Here is a 26,098-nt window from a genome sequence, read left to right as displayed (position 1 = left end):
TGTGAAAATTTAACAAATATTTCCCAAATTTCAGTTTTGGAGTATTTTAAAGTTTTAGGAGCATTATGAGCACAACGTCGGACTTGAAAATTGAAAAATGTTAGATTTGCATTAAATTCTAGCAATAAGATCACCTTAATTTCACTTTATTCTTAAGACCCCTTCAGCATTAATTCCAGACATTTTCTAGAATCATCAAAATGATATAACGGATTTTGATTAAAATTGTAATGAGAATCAAACATAAGTTTTAGAATCATAAATTGATTGTAATCTTTGAAACAATTTCTCAATACTTTTCTGTTCACAATTTAAAATTTTTAAAAATAACTCAACACATTCGATTTTATTATTCAACAACTGTTGAGTTATAATTTAATATTTTATTCGGCCACTAATTCAAAAAGTGTAAAATAGAAATCATCTTTTCAGTACATTTCTCTTTGTCATGACTTCCTCATCTTCATTTTCTACTGCTTCCTCTTCTTCCTCGGGCTCAACATCATATCCTGGCACATAAAGTTCTGCTGCTAATTTGAATTTCTCAACCGAAGGTGGCGCAATGATTTCGATGTCGATAATAAACGGACCTAAAAAAAGGAGGAAAAAAAACCCTCAAAACTTTCAAATAGAAAATGGTTGATTCTTTTGTAAGAAATTTATGAAACCAAAATTTTCGTACCAAGTTTTTCACTTCGTCCTTCGCACAGTTTGCCAACCAATGCCTGGAAATTCTCCAATAAATCATCTTCACTCATTTTCAGCTGAAACAAACAAACATTATTTTTAATTGTAATGAGGAGGGGGGGGGGATTATATATCAAAGATTTTTTTTTTTTAAAGAAATATTTACTTACTTGTCCAAATGGAACTTGTAAACTACTAACATCTTCGTATTGCTTTTTGGATTCATAAGCAACACCAGACATGAAATAATTCAACATATTCTCAACATCAGCACTTATACTTCCTGAAAAGAAAATTAATTTTTTTTAACGTCTACTTAACACCTTCGTCGACAAATATAACTAAATGGTTTTTCCAGATCACGATTAAAGTTTGCTGCTTGAAACCAAAATTTTAAAGAATTAATATTTATTAAGTTTGTTTATAAACACGGTATAAAAGCTATTGTATGTATTAATGTAATGGGGGGGGGGTACATTTTTATAGAAATTTATCTTTTGAATTTTTTTATGAACAAATATTTCAAAGTTATTCTTTTAAGTATTGACAATATTATTGCATATGCAGAACCAATATAATGAAAAAAAGATAAATAAAATAAAAACTTCATATATATATATATATATATAGCTGTTTGAGTTTTTCATCTTGTGTAAATATATATACTAGGAGTACCACACTTCTATTGTCATTGCACTGAGAGAATGTTTCACATGCCCCCCCCCACCGGCAGTGACTCTGTCCACAATACATTGTATAGTCTACATTGCACTGCAGAGAATCTACTGTTAATTTTATACACCAGCCATTCTGCTTGTGTATAGAATTTCTCAAATGCACTTGTGATGTTAGGCTGTATAAAGGTGTTAATTTTGATCAAAATCAGACTTCCTTTTTTCATCAGATTTTTTTTTTGTACTTATTGCATTTCATACAAAACACTCCCAGACACTAAGTACATTTCTGTAAAACTTTTTAAAAAATCGTCCCAACCGTTTTAGAGTCAATAGGAAACAAAGCTAAGACACAAATTGCCTTTTCATGTATTTACATAATAGAAAAATAAATTAAGATTCTCTAAAGAATTTTGGTTCAAAATTGCCAACAAGTTAGCAACTGTCAAGCAATAAAGAAAAAAAAATATTGCTACATATGAGTTAGCATCTTGCGCCTCCTACCAATTGAAACGGTGTGAAATACAAAATCTAACACAGGAAGTCTTCGGGTTATGAAATTAACTGTTGGCCTACAGTTAAACAACTTAGATGTTTCGCCTCTTCGTGTTTTTTGTGTAATTACACTTCCATATTTGTGATGTCTTTGCTTTCCTCATGAACACTCTCATTACAAGTATTGCTTTACCATTTAGGAGATGTGATTGATTGCAATGTTGGAAATAGAATTGTGTCCAAGGAATCGATATGGCATACAAATGAATTGTAAATAATTTAGCAACTACCTATTCTTTCATCATGGCTAAGTGCAAACGTCAATTTTGAATGGGAGAAGTCTGCATCAATGATAAAATTGCTTAAAATCACAAGTAAAGAAAATAGTTTACCTTTTTTCTTATTGGGGTATTTATCTTTCAAGATGGATCTTAAAGGCAGCAATTCAAGAAACATTTCAGGCGTACACAAAACATGGTCGTACATGCTTTGTTTTATCATTTCAGTTTTCAGCTACAAAAAAAAAAAAATCAACACATCTATTTAGAAATTTATTTAAAAAATAAACCTAGTTTAAAGCTTTAAAAACTGTTCACTGACCTGTGTTAAAAGTTCACTTCCTCCCGCATAGATGGCACCGGCAGCAAGAGCTTTGTCAACATCTTCAGGATTCTAGAGTAAAAAAAAAATAAATTGTTGAATCGCAATTACACAGAGGATGGGGGGGGGGGGGGAGTACCTAACACTACCTACCTCTAACAAAGTTCAGGTGGATAAAGCCATAAATAGTTTATTAAAAGGGAGAAAACTCTTGTTCTCTAAAATTATCTCCCTTGCCAAGAGACAGTTCGAAGCATGATTGATCTGTAGCTAAGTAGATTACAAAAACTAAAATTCAGAATAAAAATGACAGACAACTAATCCCTCATTCATAGTTCAGTTGTAAAATTGTTATATAAATTATTTTATATATTTGATCGCTATAGAATCGTTTTTATTCATTTTTTTTCAAATTTGTATCTCAACACTGCACAACAGTAAGGATAAGTTAACGCCTTATTCAAATCTTACTACTTAAAGTTATGCCATGTCACTCAAACTATTTTTCTGATCAGGTCGAGATTTTGCATAGTGATTACTTATAAGCTTTAGACCCATACATCGGAAGTTGAAATTCTTAAAATTTTGACCATAACTAACTTTTTCATGGTCAAAAATCGGATACTTCACTGGCTACAATATGGAACAAGTATCAAGCCTCTATGATGAACAAGACTGAAGTTATCACCAAAAATGATCCAAATATCTCAAATTAAATCTAATTAGTTCCAATAATCTGGCCCAGCTTTGTGACAATTGATCACACAATGCAGATACTAGGCTAAAAACAGAAATAAACTTCCTAAAACATAACTTGGGTGTTGGCACAGAAAAATATTTATACACACAGACACACACTTACCTTTGATAATACAATACAGCGTGGTTTTGGTCCAGCATCAAATGTTTGAGGATATAAAATTATACTCTTGACACTTGACAAGAATTTAGTCTGAAAATAAAATAAAAAAATATTTAGATTTTCATAGATTATTTTTTCTTTTTCTTTTCATTATTGTTAACAAAAATAGAATGTGCTTCCATTAGCATTATAAACAAATATGCCATTTTTAATGTACGCTTTCCAAGACGATTGAACAATTAATTTTTATGTTAATATGCACTTTGAAGAGAAAAAAAATTTTTTTTTTTTTTTTAAATAAGAATTTTATGATCAAAGTGTAGTATCTGTTCTTCAGATGCTACACTTCTATTTCTTGTTCTCTTTCGGTGGAGGAGAGGTACTTCACGACTGAGACAATTTTTATTTTTGTACCTTTTCTCCACGTTAAAAAACGACCCTGGTGTCTAACTCTGTCCCGTGGGGAGGCATAGTAAATAGGTACAATTTTAGTTCTATGTGAATAGGTAAAAAACAAAAAACAGTCCGTTTTTACTTTAAAGTTGGCAGTTATATCAAGGGAGATAACATTTCAAATTTTAGATTTTTTTGTTTTTTTCTTCAATAATTGATTTTCTATCTCAACTTATTTTTAGATATATTTTATCAACAAAATGGATAAGCAAATCAACAAACTAACAAGAGTGCAAACAAAATATTTCAGTCAATTCGTTTGCCAAAATAATTCATTTGACAACAAAAATAAGCATTACTAAACAGAACTCCATTTTATACAAACATGTTTTTATTTTTCCTAACACTTCCAATCATCCGTCCTTTGCTTCGCTTTCCCTCATGCATCTGGATAATGCCATCTGTTCCCTTTCATCTCCATTTTCTCCTTATGTATTTAACTCACTACAAACAACTTCTGTTCCTCCCTCTCCTCTTTCATCTACTTCTTTGATTATCTTCCATGTTGTATAAAATCTTGACTTCTGTTCAGTGAAGATTATTTTTACCAAACAAATATGGTCAAATGAATTGATTGACATGTATCGATTCAGCTTTAATGTTTCTGCCCTTATTTTTATTAGTCTGTTGCCTTGCATAGCTACTTGTTACTGTATGCATGTGCGTATATATATGAATTGAAAATGTAAGTTTAAGAAGTCAATTCAACGCAGATATTTTCTTTTTAAATAAACAAACATTTGTTATATATATATATTACACTTTTTACCCATCAATATCAAGCAAAAATTAAGGCCTGTTGACTTAGAATGAGTGCTTTATGCTTAATTGATGGTTGAATATGGTTAAATTTTTGCATTAAATACTAAATAAACTCTATTAATCCCAACTGTGCAACGAAGAGAGACCATAATACTTCATTCACTGCACCATATAAAGATCCATAGAAAATTTTGGCCAGATTGGCCCAGTAGTTTAATGGACACACAGACTAAAAGAAATATAATATAGATATATAGTTAATGCATCTTTTTTATTGTTTAACCATTACAGCAATCTTTACATCTTAGATAAAAAAAAAAAAAATTACCTTTTTCTTGGTCTTCATATTGATGTGCATATCTGCATAAAGTAAACCGTCCATGTTGTCGAGCATCATGGGATCAGCGTATTCTTTGTGTTTGGCAACAGCTACTTCTAATGTGTACTTCGGTCTTGGATAATATTTATGCATCCAGATGTTGTCATATGGTTTTCGTGCAAGAAATTCTGGAGATTCTTCCTTTTCTATAAATGGTTTTAATTGGCTGACAGAAAACGAGAAAATGAAAGTTTTGGCAAATAGTTTAATGCAGATGCAAATAAGTTTATGAAGTAAATATTGAAGTTTAGAAAGCAGCAAAAAGAGTGCTTTCTTGAATTTTTTTCATTCTGTTGACTTCTAACTGTGCATCGGATACCTTAATAATTAGTTTTCTGCACCTTATAATAAGGGTCCATACAAAATCTCACTGAGATTGGCCCATTAGTTTCAGAGAAAAAGTGGAACAAAGAAACTATAGATTACACAAACTATGGACACTTAGGGATTCTTTGTTGTTATCAAATTGCTTGCTAACGTCTTTATCAACTATGCTCCATACATAGTACTTGGACAGGTAGAAGGCTAGATCATTTTCACTTTCAACTTTGCAGGTGTGATACTATTAAGTTTCTCAGTTACCCCAAAGCTAAAACCACTCTGTGAAGCCTAAGCAGTGCTGGACGATATCATATAACCTTGCTAGCCAGTGATAAATTGGTTGTTTGAAATTCAGTTTTAGTTGAAATAAAAGTTTATATAAACTAAAAAAAAAATAATGTTTAGAGAAATAGTATAAATAAAATAGGTTTTAGAACAATAAAATTAATAACAATTTTATTAATAATTTCAAAATAGGTTTGACCTGTAGCAATCTGACATAGAGGCATTTAAGATGACGTGGAGATTGAGTTAGAAGAGTTGGCTTTTTGGAGCTGACAAGATAAGGAGGTAGGTCGAATCCAACAGACTGGAAATGTGAATAAGAACGATGCTTCTAACTTGGAGAAGAAAAAAACTACCGAGAATAAAAAGTGTAAATATTTTAGCAGTGATTTCTGTGTTGGTCTTTTTCTTTGGAGATGTTGAAGATCTTTATTCCAGGTCCGATCATCCAAACAAGTTGACCCAGAACCAGCTGAATGGAACTTATCGGATGAGAAGGTATTGTCCCCTTCAATGTTTTGCAATCCGTATGTGTTGTGAACAGTCCCTTAACTGTTAAACACATGTTGACGTAACCACTGGTGATCAATATATATATATATATATATATATATATATATATATATATATATATATATAGTAATGTATAAAATATATATGGCGATTAAGCTACACTGAATATTCTGACGAATCCTATGGTGGATGAAATGCAGAATATTCAGTGTAGCTTAATCGCCATATATATATATTTTATAAATTACTAACTAGCTCTACCTACGTATTGAGCACTTTTGAAGTAAATACTTAAGTTTACGCATAAATCTATACTTTCGTATATTAAATTTATGTGAGTAAATGAAGTAGTTATATATATATATATATATATATATAGTTATGTATATACAGAAACCTAAATATATCTACTGATATTTCAAACCTCTTTATATAATATCAGAAATAATGGTTAATTTGATTAATCTATTGAACAATGTTTAAAAAATGACGCCATTAACAACTCAAGGGTCAAGTGATCATTAAAATTTCCCACCATTCATTTCTGTGTTATTGAAATACATCACGTCTTCAGTTCCATAGATTTTCAATCCATGGTTTAATAACTGCTCTGGGGAGCTAGAATGCTAAGTGAAAAAAAAAATTCTGCCATTCATTTATGCATTCTGTGGTGGTTCCTTTACTTTTCCTTATGTAACATGACCTTTAATCATCATTTGTGTCTGATGTTTTTATAGACAACATTTTAGATCACTCGCTTGTTTCTATCAAGATCAAATCTAAGCTTATGAAGATCGCTGATGTCCGTTTCCATCACAAAATGTACTCAACAACCAATTCTTTGACATTGTATTTTCAAAAAAAGCATGTATCACCTCCAACAATGCTAAACATAGCTGTTCATATTGTCTATAAATTCTGACGAAGACCAAATAGCCAGCCATGGTTCACTCAAGTGTGGTGGTGATGTAACCCATAGAAATCACTACTTCAATCTTTGCCAACGTAATAGATGTCTTGAATCCTCAGTTTTAAATTGTCTGCAAATGATGACTTATTAGAAATGCGAAAGTATCCTAAGCCCAATCTGCTAAAATAAGAATTACTGGCTCACACAAATTTTGGAAAATAACAAGATACTGAACAAATGTAAGACATCAATTTCATTCATCAGTAACAGATGCTGACGTGACCTCAGCATCGGATAAAGCCAAAGTTTTCACAAAGAACTTTGCCAAAAACTCCTGCAATTTCCCCCATTACTAAACACTCTTAATGATATCCATATAGCAGTCCATGACTGTCAAACTTATTAGATACCTTGATGTAAGTAAGGCAACTAGTCCTGACAACATTCTCGTCATTGTGCTAAAGGAGTCATCACTGGAATTTGTTCCTATTGTAAGACAATTTATACAACTTTTGCTTAAAAGAGAAATGTTTGGAAAACTTTATACTTTTCCCCAAATAAACTCATGATAAGTCCTCTGCATCTCAGTAGGGACTGATCAGTCTTATACGTGTCATTAGTAAATTGCTTGACTAATAAATCCTCACCCAACTCAGAAAAACAAGCTACAAGCAATACGGATTTCATCCTGTAAAATCAACTGCTGATGTGCTATTGTAATACATAAAATCAGCTAATCTCTTGATGAAGGCTCTGTTTTTAGAGCAATAACTCTTGACATATCAAACGCCTTGAATAGCATCATGCACAATGGGTTGCTTTACAAGCTTCTTTTAGTTCTACCTTAAAAATGGTGCCACTATGGAGCAGTTTCAGAGAAATACCTTGGAGCTCTTAAAGCCTCATACGGCCCTCGCAATTCAGAATTATTCCTAACCAGTTATTGGGATCAGCTTATCAAATTTCTTGAGAACATCACATGGACCACTGATAATAGTTTATAAATGGATAGGTTCATTTATTTTGACTTAATTCTTTAGCACACAAAAGGCTTATGGCAAAACTCTACAATGGCTGTGAAGGATGATCTAATTAATGGGTTGAAATCCTACATCCTCAGTCAAAAAAAGAGTAACAGTTCTAGGATAGCATTCTTCATTGTATGCGATGTCATCTGGTGTAACACAGGGATGTGTTCTTAGTCGTCTTCTGTTTGTTGCATATATTAATGACGTAGTACCAACTTAAAGAATTGCCACAGTACTGAAATATGTAGATGACATAAAAATGTATTTTGAAATAAAACAAGGCCGATAGCCATTAATCGCGTGCTCTCGTGTAATGAATGAATGTGTAAATGTAGGATTGACATGAAATTCTTAACGATAAACTAAAATGACCGAAAAATGGGCTGAAATGATTTAAATAAATAAAAAGTAAATGACTTAGAATGACTTTAATGAACTTAAGAATGAATTGAATGACTTGAACGCTTAAAAAATAACTGGAATCCTTCAAAAACAACTTGAATGATCTGGAGAATGACTTGAATGGCTTGAATGGCTTTAAGACTTACTGGTTGTAAAGTGGGGTGATCATTTTACATTAAATTAATACAGAAAAGTGATCCCCCATTTTATATCACAAAAATTATTTGATTTAGGGAATTTGAAACGTTATTTTTGTATTCAGGAACCCCGAAAACCAATAAATAGTGGTAAAATAAACATAAAAAGAAATAAAAAGTACATGTGTTACGGACAGACCGACCGACTGAGTGACTTATAGAGTTGCTTGCACATGACTAAAAAAACTATTCTGTGGTATGCATTTAAAAAAAAAACTATTCTCTTTCGGTCAGTCCGTAACAGATTTACTTATTAGTTACAAACAAGTGCAGCATCGGTTAAGAACAGATACTACACTTTGATCTTAGCCATATGGCCAAGGAAAAGTTACATTTTGGACAAGTTTCAGAAAAGTCTAATGGATAGGTAAAAATTTATGGGGCAAAAAGTGTCATTATTTGCAATTTTGGTACATTTTTAACCTCTTATGAGCCCTTTGGAATGCTGAATACCAGTGACAATGGACAAACTATGCAGTTTTACACCGTAACACATGTATATTTGAATTCAGCAACATGGGAGAGCACTATATAGATATACATATCAAGTTTTTTATTGAGAAATATGAAAAAAAAGGGCATTTTTAGCACTAAAAGTCCCCAGAGGACGCAAAGCAGAATTTTGCTAGGGTCATCCATACTGAATTTATATTAAGAACAATGCCCTGCGCATTTTGGACAAGTTTCAGAAAAATGTAATGGATAGGTAAAAATTTATGGGGCAAAAAGTGTCATTTTTTCCAATTTTGGTACATTTTTGACCCCTGAATGAGCCAATTGGAATGCTGAATACCAGTGACAATGGACAAACAATGCAGTTTCACACCTTAACACATGTATATTTACATTCAGCAACATGGGAAACCACTACATAGACATATCAAGTTTTTGTCGAGAAATATGAGAAATGCGCCAGAAGAAAGGGCATTTTCAGCACAAAAAATCTCCGTGAGACGCAAACCAGACTTTTGCCAGGGTCCCATACTGAATTTATATTAAGAACAATGCCCTCCACATTTTGGGTAAGTTTCAGAAAAATCTAATGGATGGATCAAATGTTACGGGACAAAATGTGTAATTTTTGGTCATTTTTTTTACCCCTTTTGAGCCCCTGCAGGCAAAACAGGGTTTTTCGAAAAAAAAAAAAAAAAAATTTTTTTTACTATGCACATTTATATATTACAATATAATTTGGGAAAAAATTTCAGGAAAAACTAATGGACGGTTATCCATCAATCATCTGAACTAACAGACAGACGGACACATTGAAAACATAGGTCCCTCTCTGATAAATCGGTGGACAAAAATGTTACTCCATAGCCTTTGCTTAAAAAATAAAATAAAATGTAAATGATCTTTACTTTAAGCAAATGTTTAAAGTAAACGATCAGATCCCGATCCGGAACAGATGTCCCTTCGTGGACCAACTTGAGGTGCATGATCCAAATCACCATGCGCGCTACTGCCAGGATCACCAGGAAAATCATTCTTTCTTCCCTGGGGAACGGTGGCTCCATGTTGTACACAAAATAACCTATGTCGAGATCGAGCGGACATTCGGCATCGATGCGAGCCGTTAAATGATAATAAGCTAAGGTATTTTGCATTCCTATGTGCGTTTACCATTTTCACACCTATTTGGAAAAATGAGATCATTTGATCACCAAGGATGAGAAATAACTAATATCACTGTTTGTCAAAATAAAAAATTTTATCCATTTCAAAAGGAATTGTTCTAAAATTGAATGTCAAAACCAAAATTCTGTCATCCTCAACGTATTCTTTGCATTCTTTTGATTTGAAAAAAGGAAATCGTTTATTTTGATGTTCTCTAACATTTAATGAGATGCAAATGCATTTTGTGGGTGTATGTTATCACCTTTCACACCCATTTGAAAAAGATGAGCCCGTTCGGTCACCAAAGATGAAATGCAAAACGTAACTGAGAAATAGCTAATGTTTCTTTTTAAGAAAAACTTTAATTTTTCCTCATTTCAAAATGAATTGTTCTAAAATCGAAAAAACTATGACAAAAATTCTATCATCCTCTCGACTGAAACAGTTTTTTTTTTTTTTCAACATTTTCTTTGCTTTCTTTTAATACAACGAATTGTTAAATAATTTTAATTTATTTTAAAATGGCTTAATCTGTTACAATATTTAGACAAATTAAAAAGGGATAAGGTTCATTTTACTTATTTTTGAAATATGTAATTAGATGATTTGTATGGTACAAAGAGAAGATGGTAGGTAAGCAACCGAGGGATTTCCATAGGATTCTTCTAGTTGTTACGATGATGATCAGTTATTCAAACCTCACTTAACCAAGAACAGATATCGATTTATGATGAAACTTCATTAAAGTTTTACGCCAAGAACGCGACGTTATAAAAAGAGTGCTGACCTTTTTTTCCGTTGAAAAACATAGGTTTTTTCTTTGCCAGCTTTTTGTTCCTTTAATCGGATCCTGGATTTTTTGTAGCAAACTTGTTGGACGGAAACAACATCCAACTTTTTCAGACCAGCATTAATTACTGGAAGGTTTAAGAAACGGCCGTTACCAAGCACTGAAAAGAAAAAAAGGGAGATAATCGTTGGAGAGGATAAAATTTATTATTTTCGCTTTCTCATATATATGGAAAAAATGAAAAAGAAAAAAAACAAAATTATTTATATATTCAGCAACGTTTTTTTATTTCAAGACTTCCTCAGGATGATAAAATAAACACAGCAGAATATATATAGCAGTATTTTATGAGCAGCAAGGTCGTTCATAAAATATGCTTAAATATATTTAAATTCATGCAGATTTAGTATTTATTACAAAGCCAATTCTTTATTGAATATTATATTGTACCCAGTATATAGTACTAATTTCAAAAGTTAGAAAAACATGACTTATGTGTCATCAGCTAGAATCAGAATCAAAACACTTCAGCCACATTTCCTCATTTAATATTTCAGCCACATTCCCTCATTTAATATTTCAGCCACATTCCCTCATTTAATATTTCAGCCACATTCCCTCATTTAATATTTCAGCCACATTCCCTCATTTAATATTTCAGCCACATTCTTTACTGTTTGAGTTAATCCAATTTAAAATCCAAACAACTTCAAGCTATGACTATGACGACTATAAATAAATTTGCACATGCGTAAAACTAAAAAAAAGGTATGTTAGCACGTTTAAATGAACATTTTGCATTTCAACTTGCAGACGTGTAATTCATCCAAACAAAGATTTTACTCGTTATAAATCATCCTTCGTGTATGATTACTATTTCCTGTTAATTTCAGTTTTATGTGACCAGTAAATAGTTTATCGGTTAAACACTCACATACATACATCTATTGTTACACAGATTTTGGTTTTCCCTTTTTTTCATTATGTTAGAATATGATTTCCATAATTTTCAGTATATATATATATATACACACACACACACACACACACATACACACCTGTGACCCATTAGGTCACAGCCATTACCATCATTTGTTTCCACTTTAATTTTATTTGAAAATTTATAAACTGAAATATCTGTTATGAAATTCTTTTTGCATAACTAAAAATTAATTTGTTTACTTCTAAAGAAGTAAAGAATTATATATTTTTTAGAAAAAAAAAACAGTTACTTACTATTAGTTACACCCCCCCTCTCTCTCACACACACACACACAAATATATATATATTTACTTAGATATACCCATCACCTGTTGGGTCATAATTGCCAATGTTGACGGATTTTATTTTAAAAAAAAACTGATAAATTGTGACCTATTTGTAAAGATGCTCATTCTGCATGAAAACATGAGAGTGGGTACGACTCCAAAGATATTGGAGCGCATAAAACTATGGGGTCTTTTTTTTGTAATAACAAAAAAAAAAAAACAGTTTTAATTGTAATTTTTTATATCAAAAGAGAAATTTGTTTTCAACAAGTGATTTTAATAAAGATTTTAATAATACTACATTTCTTAAACGTGTTATTTCTTTTTATCTCAACTTATATTTTAGATTTTTTTTTTCAAATAATTGAAATGGAAATTAAGACAATATTTTTATTAGCCAGTTAAAGGAAAATAACTTTTACATTGCAAGAAACATAAAACAAAAAAATGAAAAAAAAAAAAAAGAATTCTAAAAAGGCAATCTCATTTACAATGGAAATTATAACATTTGGCGAAATTCATAAATAAAAAACAAAAGTTGGAATTTTAGACTTAGAACGTTCTTTATTACAAGAAATAAGTAAATTTTTAGTTTACCGACCCCTCGGCATTTAACTTTAATTTGTCGACTTTTAAAGGTTTTCGGGTACGCTGAGAACGAATATCGCATTTTGTTTTTTGTTTTTTTGCACAAACACGCAGTTATCCATATTTGAAGACATTCAGTATCCAACATAATCCTTATCATTTTTAATGGCGGCCATCTTGTTTTCCAATAAAAAAAAAACACAAAAAGAAGCTAAATATGCCACATGTAACTGGAATCCCCCCTCCCCCCCCCCACCGGCATTGGTGTGAAAAAAAGTAAGGTTTATTGGTGGGGAAGGGGTAAATTCCAAGAAATCTTGAGCGAAAGGAAAGAACGTAAAGAAAATACCACAAATTAAAAACAATATTTAAAATAATATTTATTAAAATAAATTTAAAGGTAAATATTACCTTTCGCTACAACAGAACACCGACCACTAATTTTTTTTTTTTTTTTTAGGGATATTCGATGTTGCTGGCCACAAATTTGGTAATCAAATCCATCGCAAATTTACGGTTTGCATGGTATTAACCACTTTTAATTGATCTAAAAAAAAAAAAAAAATTAAGTTTTCACGAGCGGTTTATAAAAAAGCATATTTTATCTTTTTCGTTCTTTTTTTGGGGGGGGTATTCAATTATAGAACTTTAACACGTTTAGCACCTGTCATTTAACACGTTTAGCACCTGTCATTTAACACGTTTAGCACCTGTCATTTAACACGTTTAGCACCTGTCATTTAACACGTTTAGCACCTGTCATTTAACACGTTTAGCACCTGTCATTTAACACGTTTAGCACCTGTCATTTAACACGTTTAGCACCTGTCATTTAACACGTTTAGCACCTGTCATTTAACACGTTTAGCACCTGTCATTTAATACGTTTAGCACCTGTCATTTAACACGTTTAGCACCTGTCATTTAACACGTTTAGCACCTGTCATTTAACACGTTTAGCACCTGTCATTTAACACGTTTAGCACCTGTCATTTAACACGTTTAGCACCTGTCATTTAACACGTTTAGCACCTGTCATTTAACACGTTTAGCACCTGTCATTTAACACGTTTAGCACCTGTCATTTAACACGTTTAGCACCTGTCATTTAACACGTTTAGCACCTGTCATTTAACACGTTTAGCACCTGTCATTTAACACGTTTAGCACCTGTCATTTAACACGTTTAGCACCTGTTAAACGATACAAATTCTATAATTGAATACCCCCCCTCAAAAAAAAAAGAACGAAAAACATAAAATGCTTTTGTAAACCACCGTGAAAACTTACTGACAGCAATATTTTTACTCTTAAATGAAGTGAAAACTTTATTTTATGAAAAATATTTCTTGTCATTTAAAATGTCCGCCATGTATTCATGCACCCTGTGAAACGTCAAGTAACTTCGCACGTGCGCGCATTTTAGTAAGAAAGTTAAAAAAATGAATATAATTAAGAAAGTGAAAAAATTAATGTAATTAAGAAAGTGAAAAAAAGATTGTCCGTTTCGATATCGGGAAGCGGAAAAATATCCGGAAGGGCGTGTGGGGGGGGGGAGGTATTTCGGCATTGAAGCCGAATGGGGGCCATCTTTTGGTGGGGTTTTTTGGGCTCTGTTTGGCTCTTTTTGGCGTATGGCCGCCAGCAAAAATGATAAGGATTACGTTGGATACTGAATGTCTTCAAATATGGATAAAATAAATGCGATATTCGTTCTCAGCGTACACGAAAACCTTTAAAAGTCGACAAATTAAAGGTAAATGCCGAGGGGTCGGTAAACTAAAAAAATGCCCAAGAAATATATTGTTGCCACCTTAAAGTATTAAGAAAAAAAAAAAAAAAAAAAAAAAAAGACCTCCACGTCTTGGCTTGGTTGCATTTAACGTTTTATGTATTTCAAAGGAGGAAACTTTTGTGAAACCACAATTGGTCAAGTGGTGAAAACAAGAGTTATCTCCCTTGTGATGTTAAATAGGATGAGTTTTTTAATGCAAGGGAAATAACTATGTGTTTACTGTTTACAAATGTTTCAGACCCATTTGTTTTTATATTTTCATTTTTGACGGAAAGCGACAGCAGTTTTGTGTCCGCTATCAATCACAATCAAGTATTTGTTTCATGTGTAACTCAAGTTAAACCTCTGAAATGGATTAAAAAAAAACAAAAAAACTCGCTTTGAAAAATGAAAATATCGAAAAAAGTTTAAATGGTATGTATCTGTTATAGAACGAAGTTCTCCGGAAAAAAAATTTCACTTAATTTCATCAAGTAGTTTTTTTCTGTTGTTTTTTTTTTTTTTTTTTTTTTTTTTTACAGCGGAAAAACATGTTTTTATGAGAGCGCGTTGAAGCGTGGCCTTCGTTATAAAGTCTTGTCTTTTAAGACGGTCTTGGTTGAAGGCGACCATTTTGAATTTATAAAAAAATTTTGTTTGAATTTTAGAAATAACAAAGGGAGATAACTCCAGTTAAAGCGCTGACACCCCTTCCGCCTTTCCTATCTTTAATACTAGCTAAATCGAACATTTTGCTCGGTATCATAACAAATTGTTTTTTCGCTGTAAAAAAGAAAAAACTACTTGATGAAATTAAGTGAAATTTTTTTTTCAGAGAACTTCGTTCCATAACGGATACATACAATTTAAACTTTTTTCGATATTTTCATTTTTTAATGTCTTGACTAAACTGTACGAGTACGAAATAATCTGCTTCTAATATTTGCTGATTTTACGATCTTTTTCTTTTTGGTTTCTTTTTATTTATTGCTTACTTTCAAAAATATCCAGCGAATAAGAAATCCTTCTAGACTGAGGTAATCTATTTTTTTTTCTATCTCAATCAAAGTGCCTCTTTTAGATTTTTAGATTTTTCCCATATTAAAAAAAAAAAAAAATCTCGTGTCTAACTGCCTTCGTTAACGCTAATTCTATTTTTTTTTTTTTTTTTTTTTTACATGGAGGTCACAACTTATCAAGGCTCGGAGGCCACTCAGGGATAAGGGTTATTGCATAGTATTGTAGTAATAATTAGTATTGGAGATTTGATAGAGTGTCTTTTGATAGAGGGCGGTTTGTCAGGAATTTGTTTATGTTGAACTTGAAGACATCCAAGTTGTAGTCAGGTGGGAAACAGACAAACGGAAGAGAGTTCCACAGTCGTGCACTTCTGAGAAAGAAGCATTATTCATGGAATCTACGTTTTGATTTAGGCACAGATAAAGAGTGGGGAAAATTATTGACAGTAGTTTCAGCCAGACGGATATTTCTCGTGAAAGATTGGCGAGGGGGGACGAGAGATTGGAGCACTTGCCATGGAAATAACGATAAAACAAAGACGGGCTCGCAATGTGTCTTCTGTGGGAGAGAGGCTGCTGGGAAGAGAAAAGGGCAGCCCCACTAAGCCACAAAGTCTATTTTGTACTCTGTCAAGGCAGGATAGGCTGTTTTTAGCAGCTCCTGCCCAGGTGTGGCATCAGTACTCCATCCTTTGACGTACTTGGCTTTTATACAGATAGAGAATTGCATCAGTATTGAGATATCTTCTGGAGCGGTAGAAGGATCCCACCATTTTCCCAGCGTCCTTGGCAACAGACCTCATGTACGTGTTCCATTTCAGATCAGGAGTAAGGGTCAAACCCAAAAGCTTGTCAAAACATGGAGCCTCCCCAAGACGAGAGCAATCCATTTCAATTGATGCCAGATGGGGAAGTAAAAAAATAAAAAAATAAAACGAAAAGAAAAAAATTGTAAAATCGCAAATATTATTTACGATTTTACAATTGGTTTTCTCTGTTTATTTTTATGTATATTATTTAAATATTTGCCAAGTACTTAAATAGAAAATAGAAGTTTAAAAAAAATTAGCAACCATATTTTCATATTTTGTTTTAAGGAATTATGTTTTGTTTTTTAACTTGTTTTTCAAATATCAAATAAAGAAATCCTATTTGAAATAAAAGTTATGTATTTCATCAATTAACATGAGAAAAAGGTGTGGCCCCAAACCGGCTGAAAGGGGTGACCTTACAATATGTGTAGGGGTCCACTTCCTGGACACACCTTATGAACAATTAAGCGTCGCATGTGCAAAGGATTGACGTTTACACTTCCTCTTTTTGGAGTTGAGTATTATTATCAACTCACTAGGAATTCTCACACAGACCATCATTATCAGCGATTATTCACTGACAATAACCGGTGGTGTACCCTGGAGTCTGAGTGAGAGCAAGTATCTCTCAGATTTTCAATACTCTCCGCCTCTTTCGATAACCACTGCAAAATGATTTAGCATTATCGCAGCATTCGCTTACCATTGATTTCTCACTGGCAACCATTAGTTTTTTCTGGGATCTGAGTGGCAAATCCCATTACTATCTGTACCCTTCCAGTGGAGGTTTGGTTAGTGCTTTCGCTCCTGTTTTTCCATACTCCTTGACCCTTTACAATTATTTTATGCAGTATCAGACGAAGCTGATCCTATCATATTTGTGTGTGTGTGTGTTGTGTGTGTGTGTGTGTGTTGTGTGTTGTGTGTGTGTGTGTGTGTGTGTGTGTGTGTGTGTGTGTGCTTGTATACATGTGTGCGTGTTTCATGGAGTGTGGTGAAGTTTATGAAATTTATTTCACATTCAGTTTCCTTGGCTTCATATGGTGGTGTTCTTTCTACAATTTTATTTTACTTCTATTTCAACTTCCATGTGATGGCTCCGGTTTAACGTCTGTTTAACATGTTGGCATGTATTGGAAAGGTTTAAGTAATTAACTTCCAAACTAACCTATCTTTAACCAAGTCCTTATTTTTTTTATTACTTTTTCAATTCAAACAAGGCACAGTGCCAGGCTATTATTTTGGACAAAATTTGCAAGGATACTATGTTGGGAGCTGAGCAGCAAAATGTCTGTTCACATTACAATTGAACTCGTCTGAGCTCCAATCTCTGGTCCCCTCTCGCCAATCTTTCACGATAAACACCCGTCTAGCTGAAACTACTGTCAATAATTTTCCCCACTCTTTATCTGTGCCTAAATCAAAACGTAGATTCCATGAACAAAGCTTCTTTCTTAGAACTGCACGCCTGTGGAACTCTCTTCCGTTTGCCTGTTACCCACCTGACTACAACTTGGAGGTCTTCAAGTCCAACATTAACAAATTCCTGATGAACCGCCCCCTTAAGTAAGACACTTTATCAAATCTCCAATACTAATGATTACTACGATACTATCCCATTGATTACTGTATACACGATAACCTTTATCCCCGAGTGGCTTCTGGGCCTTGATAAGTGGTGAGCTCCATGTAAAAAAAAACAAAAAACTTCTGTATGTCAGTACAGTTGGGGAAGCAAGAAACCAGAAAGAAATTCCAAAGTCTAGCTGTTCAAAGAAGAAACTATTTGAGTAGAAGGCTTCTGGCATCTAGGAATCTCTACATTGTACAGGGTGGAACTTTGCTGCTTGTCTGGTTAGTCAAGAGCATTTACATCAATGGTGGTACACAGGCTTAGTGTTCGTCAGAGCATTTTCCATAAAAATACCTGTTAAATAGGTAAATTTTACAAATAAAATAGGGATGCAACATTTCATCGATAGAACAGAGGTTAGAGTTAGGTTGGCCATTCTTTTTGGAATTTTCGGTTTTGTTAGATTAGACAAAGATTTTCAGTTTTTAGAAAATATTTACCTCCGTTTTTGTTACAATTGAAACTGTCCAGTTTTCTTTTTTTGCAAAATTCAATTTTCACTAATTGTCTTCTGGAAACTGTTTTCATTAATTTATTTTCTACCTCATCGTTTTTCATAATTTTTGGATATTTTCATTACTGTGACACGGGAATTCAGTAGATACCATTGACTTCACTTATAATTTAATATTTCAATTTTTGAACCAAAAAATGCTATTGTTCTAGATTAAGCCCTTAGCTAAATTCCCCTATCCCAAGAGATTCTACTATTTTTTTTTTTTTTAAGATTATGTGTAAACATCCTGAATAGTGCAGTACCTGATTTTTTGACAGAAAAATTAAAGGTACAAACATTTTATAATTTCGAGTGAAGGATCAATTTTGTATATAAATTAATTGTAAAATGCTTTCTAATTTCTGGTCCAATTAGGACAGTTAACCATTTTTTTTTTTTATGGAAAATTAAATTTTTCCTACTTTTTTAAGTCATTACATTTGGTTTTACAGACTTTGAACAATTCATTTTAAAAGCTAGAATGACTCTGTTATGTTTTTCTTACCACCAAGTTTTCCACACGTAATTCTACTAAAAAGTAGAATCTCTTTTTTTTTTGGGGGGGGAGGATAGTTAACTGAGGATGTTAATCTACAAATTTACAAAAAACACAAAAAAACTTCTAGATTTTTCTTTCTTAATTCTCGAGTCCTTAAATGTCCAAAAGTAAGAATGGCTTGTGTAATAATGGGTGGAGTCAAATGGACTGAATGGTTTGATGGAAATCAGGGATGATGTACTTCCTTTTTTCTTTCTTCCGTTTTGGGTGGTTGGAGGTGGGGGGTAAGAAGTCCATGTACACGTGTGTGTGATGGTGGTGGTGGTGGTGGTGGTGGGGTGATAGGATTCATCTGCCGGTTTGGACTGCACCCACACGGGACATGTTTACATTGTGAATCAGATTCATCTTGTGTCTTACAAATGATTTTATAAATAAAAATATGACTTGTTATTGGAATGTCTGTGGAGGAATGGAAAATGCTTTTATCTTCAGTGATTAAACATCAAAGTGCAATTCCTGCCCTCCCTCACTCTCTCTATAAGGGAATACATTTTTGTGGGTGGGCTTATAGATTTAGTTTTTTGCATGTCTGGTGTGGAATTATATATATATATATATATATAAACAAGAAAATATCCATCTTAGTTTGGGTTTTCTTTTATATGTATATATATATATATATATATATATATACATACACACACACACACACACACACACACACACACACAAAGGTGCTTTCAATAAGTTTCCAGATTTTTTCATATGGGCACTTTTGTTGATATTACACAACACATGAAACTCGTCCCCCTTTGAAGTAATCTCCTCACTTACTCCATTCCAACAATTTCTGGAAGGCTCCATGGAAGTCCATTTTTGTGTGAGCATGTCAATAACTCTCATCACAGTCTCTTTCATCACCTCAATTGTCTTATAACGACAGCCTCTAAGGTTTTCCTTGAGCTTAGGGAATAACCAAAAGTCACAGGGAGCAAAGTCTGGACTATAGGGAGGGTGAGGAATTGTCTTGATACCCATCTTGGTCTGTGACCTTTGCTAAACACCTTTGGGACAAATTTCACACAAATCTTCCGCATCTTCAGTTTCTCATGAATAATTATGTGCACAGTTCCCACTCTGGTATCAAACAGTGCACTTATTGTCTATATAGACACACGACGGTCTTATCTATGAAATTCTTTATTTGGCCAATCAACTCTGATGACTACCTTACTCCTCCCAAACCTCTCATCATCCCTCACAGACTTCCTGCTTTCCTTGAACCTCTTATGCCATTCAAAAACTGATGCTCAGTTCATGCAAGATGGTCCAAAAGCCGTCTGAAGCACTCCATACGTTTCTGTGGCATTTTTTCCAAGTTTAAAACACAATTTTGTTGCATATCATTCTTCTAAATTGTCCTCAAGTCAAGACTGCATTTTTGAAATTCACCAGCTGTGACAATCAGGCTTTAGTAGGGTGTATGCCAATTTTTACTGTAACTGTTCATTTGAACCTGAAATCATAAAAATTGGTCACCTCATAAGATGTATAGTAGTAATATACTGAATTTTCAAGAGTCTACGACAATTTTAAATGCTTGTACAAAAAAAGTTTGGAAACTTATTGAAGGCACCTCATATATATATATATATATATATATATATATATATATATATATATATATATATATATATATATATATATATATATATATGCATGCCGTTGACACACTGGTTCTCATCAGATGACCAAAGTTGATCAACGTGGATCCTGGCTAGTACCAGATGGGTGACCATTTAGGAATTCTAGGCACTGTATGTGCTCTCTATTTATCTCAGCATCTCAAGAGAGATGTAGTTCGAGATTGTACAACACTTGCCACAAAAATTTCATGCACAGGCATCCTTACAGTGGGTATGTATAGTCTGTCAAGACTGAAGAAAGCTACCATATATATATATACATATTTAAATTATTTAGTTGAGTGCTACTAATTTAATATTTCAACTCGCCTATTCCAGGTTAATATTTTTCAGAGTTGATTTAACAATGAATTTAACGAGCTTCCTACAAGAGTGCCCAATACCAAAGTAGGGCAAGATATACTTTTTATTAGTTTTAAGCATTTAAATGTAACTGGCTGATCGAAACATGCTATATATGTGTAGGGACATTTAAATGCTTACGTAAAACAAAAAGTATATATATAAAAAGGAACTGTGTGTGTGTGTGTGTGTGTGTGTGTGTGTGTGTGTGTGTGTGTGTGTGTGTGTGTGTGTGTGCGCATGCGAGTTCATTTCCTAAGCACTGGGAAACAACTGGGCCGATTTTTTAAATTTCAAATGAACATATTTGATGTGTCTGGGAGTGTTCTTACGTAGGTTTTATATCAGAATGCGTCTGATAAGTATCAAAAATCGATAATCAAAAAAATCCGATTAAAGGAGGAAGTCCGATTTTGACCAAAGTTTACATTTTTATATAACCTAAGATTCCAAAGTGACCGGATTTTGGAATTAAATGGCCTGGAAAGTTACGCTGTAAAACAAAATAATCAAACCAAACACCATGAATAAATATTTAAAGATATAAAGAACTTGAAGTATAAAAACTGTTCTCCAAAAGTATCAGATTCGGCATAAGATAATCCAAAAGGGGTTGATATGTTATAAAAAAAACAAAAAAACAATCATCATCATCATACCAGGATTTTGTAGTGAGACTAAGAAATAATTCTGACAAACACTAAAATGCACATGGCTTTAATTGCTTACTCTCTTTCCTTCTCTAGAATCTACTTTCCTCCTCACTCCCTAAAGCAAGGAAGTAAGAAACGTGAACTGAAAATATTTTCCAACCAATGAAAATCGTTCCAAGCTCCAAAAAGTAACACATACATGTGAAAATAGTAATCCGATGCAAAGTTAAAAACTTCTATAAAGAAAACAGCCAAAAGCTGGACACACAGACAACACTAGCTGAGTGCACCTAAAGGCATCTCAAGAACGTCACTTAACACTTTCCCATCTTGTGTCCTTTTGGGCCGAGGGGGGGGGGCAAAAACAAAAGGTACTCAATGACTCACATACTAGCATCTTTCACAAAGACATGCTTACAAATTAATGACTCGGGCAAACAGAAACAAATTGCAACTCACATCTACACACGCACTAACAAGAACAATGTAAAACAGCACATACACATGATGCCATGCTGCCAAAATACTCATATATGCATATTACTCATACACATAGATCCACACTATATATATTTTAACATACACATTTCTAAACCTTGTGACTATTTACTGAACTTTCTTTATGTAAATACGTGTACTATGAATATTTACTGACATGAAAATAACTTTTACATTTTTATATCCTGTATAAAATTGTTTTCTTATAAAATTTCGTTTATTCTCAATTTTTACATTTAAGAAACTGTTTATGTTTTAGGTAGCACTTACTACCTGGTGACCCTTCTATTCTTTCAACATTTCGTTTCATTTCCATTATTATATGCGTGCCCATATCATATTTTTCCTCTGCTAAAATCAACTTTTATACCCAATTAATATAAAATGCCGGTGCGATTCTTGGCTATATGCAAAAATGGCCTCTACTAAGGCCGGAGAGCAAGGTACAATTCTTTTTCTTTTCTTTTCAGCCATAGTTGAATTAGATAATTGTGTAGAGTCTAGATTAGTATTCAAATAAAATATGCGTTATCGTTTTGCCAAATGATAAATTGAAATCGTTATTTGCAAAGAAGTTGTGTATGGTTTTGAACTTGTATGAATCTTCCGATCTAGATGTAGATTGGATGGAGTATGGATGGGAGTGAATGTAAGTAATGAGAGATCCGAAAGAGAAGCGAGAAGATGAAGATGATGAGGGTTTTGGTTTGTTTCCAAGAATATTCTAAGATGTGATACCATTATTTAGTTGAAGAAGAATTTTGTTTTTCGTGTCTTTGGGTCGTTGGTATTATAAAGTACATGTAACTTGCTTGTTGGATAGAGAAGGAAAGAAATGAATGAAAAAAGAAGGAAAGAAATTAATAAAAAAGAAGGAAAGAAATGAATAAAAAAGAAGGAAAGAAATTAATAAAAAGAAGGAAAGAAATTAATAAAAAAGAAGGAAAGAAATTAATAAAATAAGAAGGAAAGAAATTAATGAAAAAGAAGGAAAGAAATTAATGAAAAAGAAGGAAAGGGGAGAAGTAAAAAAAGAAACGAACAACAGGAAAATAAAAAAAGGAAAGAAAAAGGAAGAACGAAATAAGAAAAAAATGAATAGAAAAGAGGGAAATGAATGAAAGGAAAAGGAAAAAAAGGGGAGACTGAAAGGAGAATGAGGAAAGAAGAGAATTAAAGGAAAAATAAAAAAAAGGAAATAATAAAGAATGAAAAGTAAGAAAAAGGAAAAGAAAAGGAAGAGATAAAATAGGAAAAAGAAAGAAAAGGGGGTTGAATAAAAGAAGAAGGAAAAGAAAAAAGTATGAAAGAAAAAAAGGAAAGAAGGAAAAAATTGTGAGAAAAAAAAAGGGAGAAGTTTATTCTTCTCCCTTTTTTTTCTCACAATTTTTTCTTCCAGAAAAGAATAAAAATGAAGAAAAGAGAAAAATAGAAACGAGAAAAGAAAAAAGGAAAAAAAGAATGAAACAAAAATTGATGATTTGGACAAAAGTCAAATTTCATACTATACGAGGGGATAACCTTGCACATAAAATAACTTACAAATAAAGGGAAAAGAAAGACGGAAAGTAAAAGGATGAAAAAAGAAAAAGAACTAAAAGAATAATGATAAAGAAAGAAAAATAAGAAAAAGGAAACAGAGAAGAACAAAGGAAAATATAGGAAAAAAAAAGAAACAGAAAAAGGAAAGAAAATGGAAAAAGAAATAAACAACAAAGGAAACGAAAAAGTAAGAAAATAAAAACGAAAATAAATGAAAGAAAACGGAAAAAAGGAAAGGAAAAAGGAAAGAAAACGGAAAAAAGACAGGGAAAAGGGAAGAAAGGGGAAAATAAAGGAAAAAGGAAAATATAGGGAAAAAAGGAAAAAAGAAAGAAAGGGAAAAGAAAATAAAAAAGAAAGGAAGGAAAGATAACAGGAAAAGAAAGGAAAGACAACGGAAAAAGAAAGGAAAGAAAAAAGGCAAATAAATAAAAGAAAAGAAAGGAAAGAAAAAAGCAAAGACAAGAGGAAAAAAGACTAAAGTAAAAGAAACAAAAAGAAAGCAAACAATAAAGGAAAAGGAAAAAAAAAAGAAAGCTACTCGATAAAAAAAAAGAAAGAAAACCTTGATACGATTGGATAAAAGCCAAATTTTCTACCATAAATGAGGATAACCTTGCACGTACAAACAACCGGCAAAAAAGCACTAGAAAATCTTGGGTGTTTTTTGCAGCTTTATTAATAAAACTCGTCGTGATCCCCATTTCTTAACAGCTGATAATAATCGCAGTAACGAAAACGGTTGCTTCAATGCTTCATACACACGCTTAACCATTAAGAATGCTTATCTATGTTCGTGTGGCTGTCACTACTTACATACCTATATACGTCACGTCGTAAATTGATATACGAATAAAAATGCTTAGCTGATGTTGTCATGTTTTCACAATTTTTCAGACTTCAGGTTGTAACCTAAACACTAACAGACGAAATAAAAAAAATAAAATAAAAAGGAACAGGTCACGTTTCAACAAACACATTTTTTTCTTTCAGGACAAACACAAATAGTTTAGGGGTGTATCTTATATTAGCAGGTCGCCCGGTGTTGTCCGATCGTAAGATCCGCTTAAATATAAAATATTATAAAATAAATGTTCATTTTAAAAATAAAAACGTAAATATAAAAATTTATTAAGTTTGGAAATTTGAACAAAAATCGTCTGACAAAATTCACATTGCCCTTAGTAGAAAAAAGACGCCAGTCAATCAATTGGGGCTTTCTACAGAGATGCCCTTTGTTAACAATTGACATTGGGATCTATCTTAAAAAAAAATTTAAAAAAAAAAGAGCAAGAATGGTCACAATTCAATCAAAGATGATTAAATTCCAACAGCTGTCATATTGGCAGGTATTTGCTTGAAAATATCAAAGTTGGCCGATTTTTTATTTATTCATTTGTAAAATTGAAGCCAAAAGTAAGGCATCATTTTTACCGTCTTATTAGTTGAATACCCATCTCAGGATGGGTACGAGTAATAAAAATGTAGCATTAGTTTTTAATTTTTTTTTTTTTTTTCTGTCTTTGTAATTATGCTATAGTTTCGGTGGCACACGCACACCACTCAAACGATAAAATGTACAAAAAAAACAAAAAAAAACAATGTGCTCTTATTACTCACCCTGTTGCCTACAATGCATATCCCATAAATCATCAATTTGAAATTTTAATGTTTTTGCTATTTTGGGGGGTTGTGGTACATTTTCGATGCCCTCTCTCTCTAAATGGTAAAAGTTACAATAAATAAATAAATAAATAAAAAGATAATAATGTGTCCGCGTTACTCACCTTGTTGTCTAGAATACATATTCCAAAAATTGATAATAATAAGTTCAATAGCTTAGGATTTTACCAAGCACATGCACATTATTGATACTCACGCATCTACCAATCCTCTAAAGAGAAACAGCTATTAATAGCAGACTTTTTTTTGTTTTATAGAAATCACTCCAGCCAAGATATGCAACCACTTGACTAAGGAGCTAAAAGATATACCACTTGAAAGTCAAAACCCAGCCAGTGATAAATGTTAGATAAATAAATAGATTCTAACACAGAAAACAGCAATTCTTTATCCTTTGTCAGAAACATCGCCCATGGAACGTGAGGACTAATGGATAAAATAAGGAAAGTGAGTGACAAGGCTGCTGAAATTATCCTACCTTGATAGAGTTCAAAATAGACTTCGTAGCCTCGTAGGGGATGTCCTTTTCTCTTCCCTGCAACCTCTTTCTCACAGAAGAGATGTTGCGAGTTTGTCTCTGCTTTATCGTTATTTTCATGGCAAGTG

The 26,098-nt window shown here is 32.7% G+C and overlaps 1 protein-coding gene and 1 pseudogene across 2 annotated transcripts in view; both read right to left on the bottom strand.

Annotated features, from left to right (window-relative positions):
* Positions 1-344: 344 nt before the first annotated feature.
* The window catches only part of LOC145252726 (large ribosomal subunit protein uL1m-like), an 82,578-nt gene continuing 56,824 nt past the window's right edge, over positions 345-26,098 (bottom strand). Inside the window, exons 1-9 of one of the 2 annotated variants that reach the window (XM_080112581.1) lie at positions 13,244-13,379; positions 10,973-11,135; positions 4,862-5,078; positions 3,319-3,408; positions 2,457-2,528; positions 2,249-2,369; positions 858-970; positions 683-764; positions 345-590 (exon numbers count right to left, since the gene is read on the bottom strand). In XM_080112581.1, the coding sequence (XP_079968707.1) occupies positions 421-590; positions 683-764; positions 858-970; positions 2,249-2,369; positions 2,457-2,528; positions 3,319-3,408; positions 4,862-5,005 (792 nt within the window). In that variant the 5' untranslated portion in view covers positions 5,006-5,078; positions 10,973-11,135; positions 13,244-13,379 and the 3' untranslated portion in view covers positions 345-420. Of the gene's footprint in view, positions 591-682; positions 765-857; positions 971-2,248; positions 2,370-2,456; positions 2,529-3,318; positions 3,409-4,861; positions 5,079-10,972; positions 11,136-13,243; positions 13,380-26,098 lie in introns of those variants that run through there. The other variant, XM_080112580.1, reaches the window with a different exon arrangement.
* On the bottom strand, positions 8,726-8,897 carry LOC145253055 (U2 spliceosomal RNA; annotated as a pseudogene).

The sequence above is a fragment of the Euprymna scolopes genome, chromosome 29, assembly GCF_053919585.1.
Source record: "Euprymna scolopes isolate OS-2025 chromosome 29, ASM5391958v1, whole genome shotgun sequence".
Taxonomy (NCBI): domain Eukaryota; kingdom Metazoa; phylum Mollusca; class Cephalopoda; order Sepiida; family Sepiolidae; genus Euprymna; species Euprymna scolopes.
Note: the sequence above shows the minus strand (reverse complement) of the source record. Positions and strands in the feature narration are given on the sequence as shown.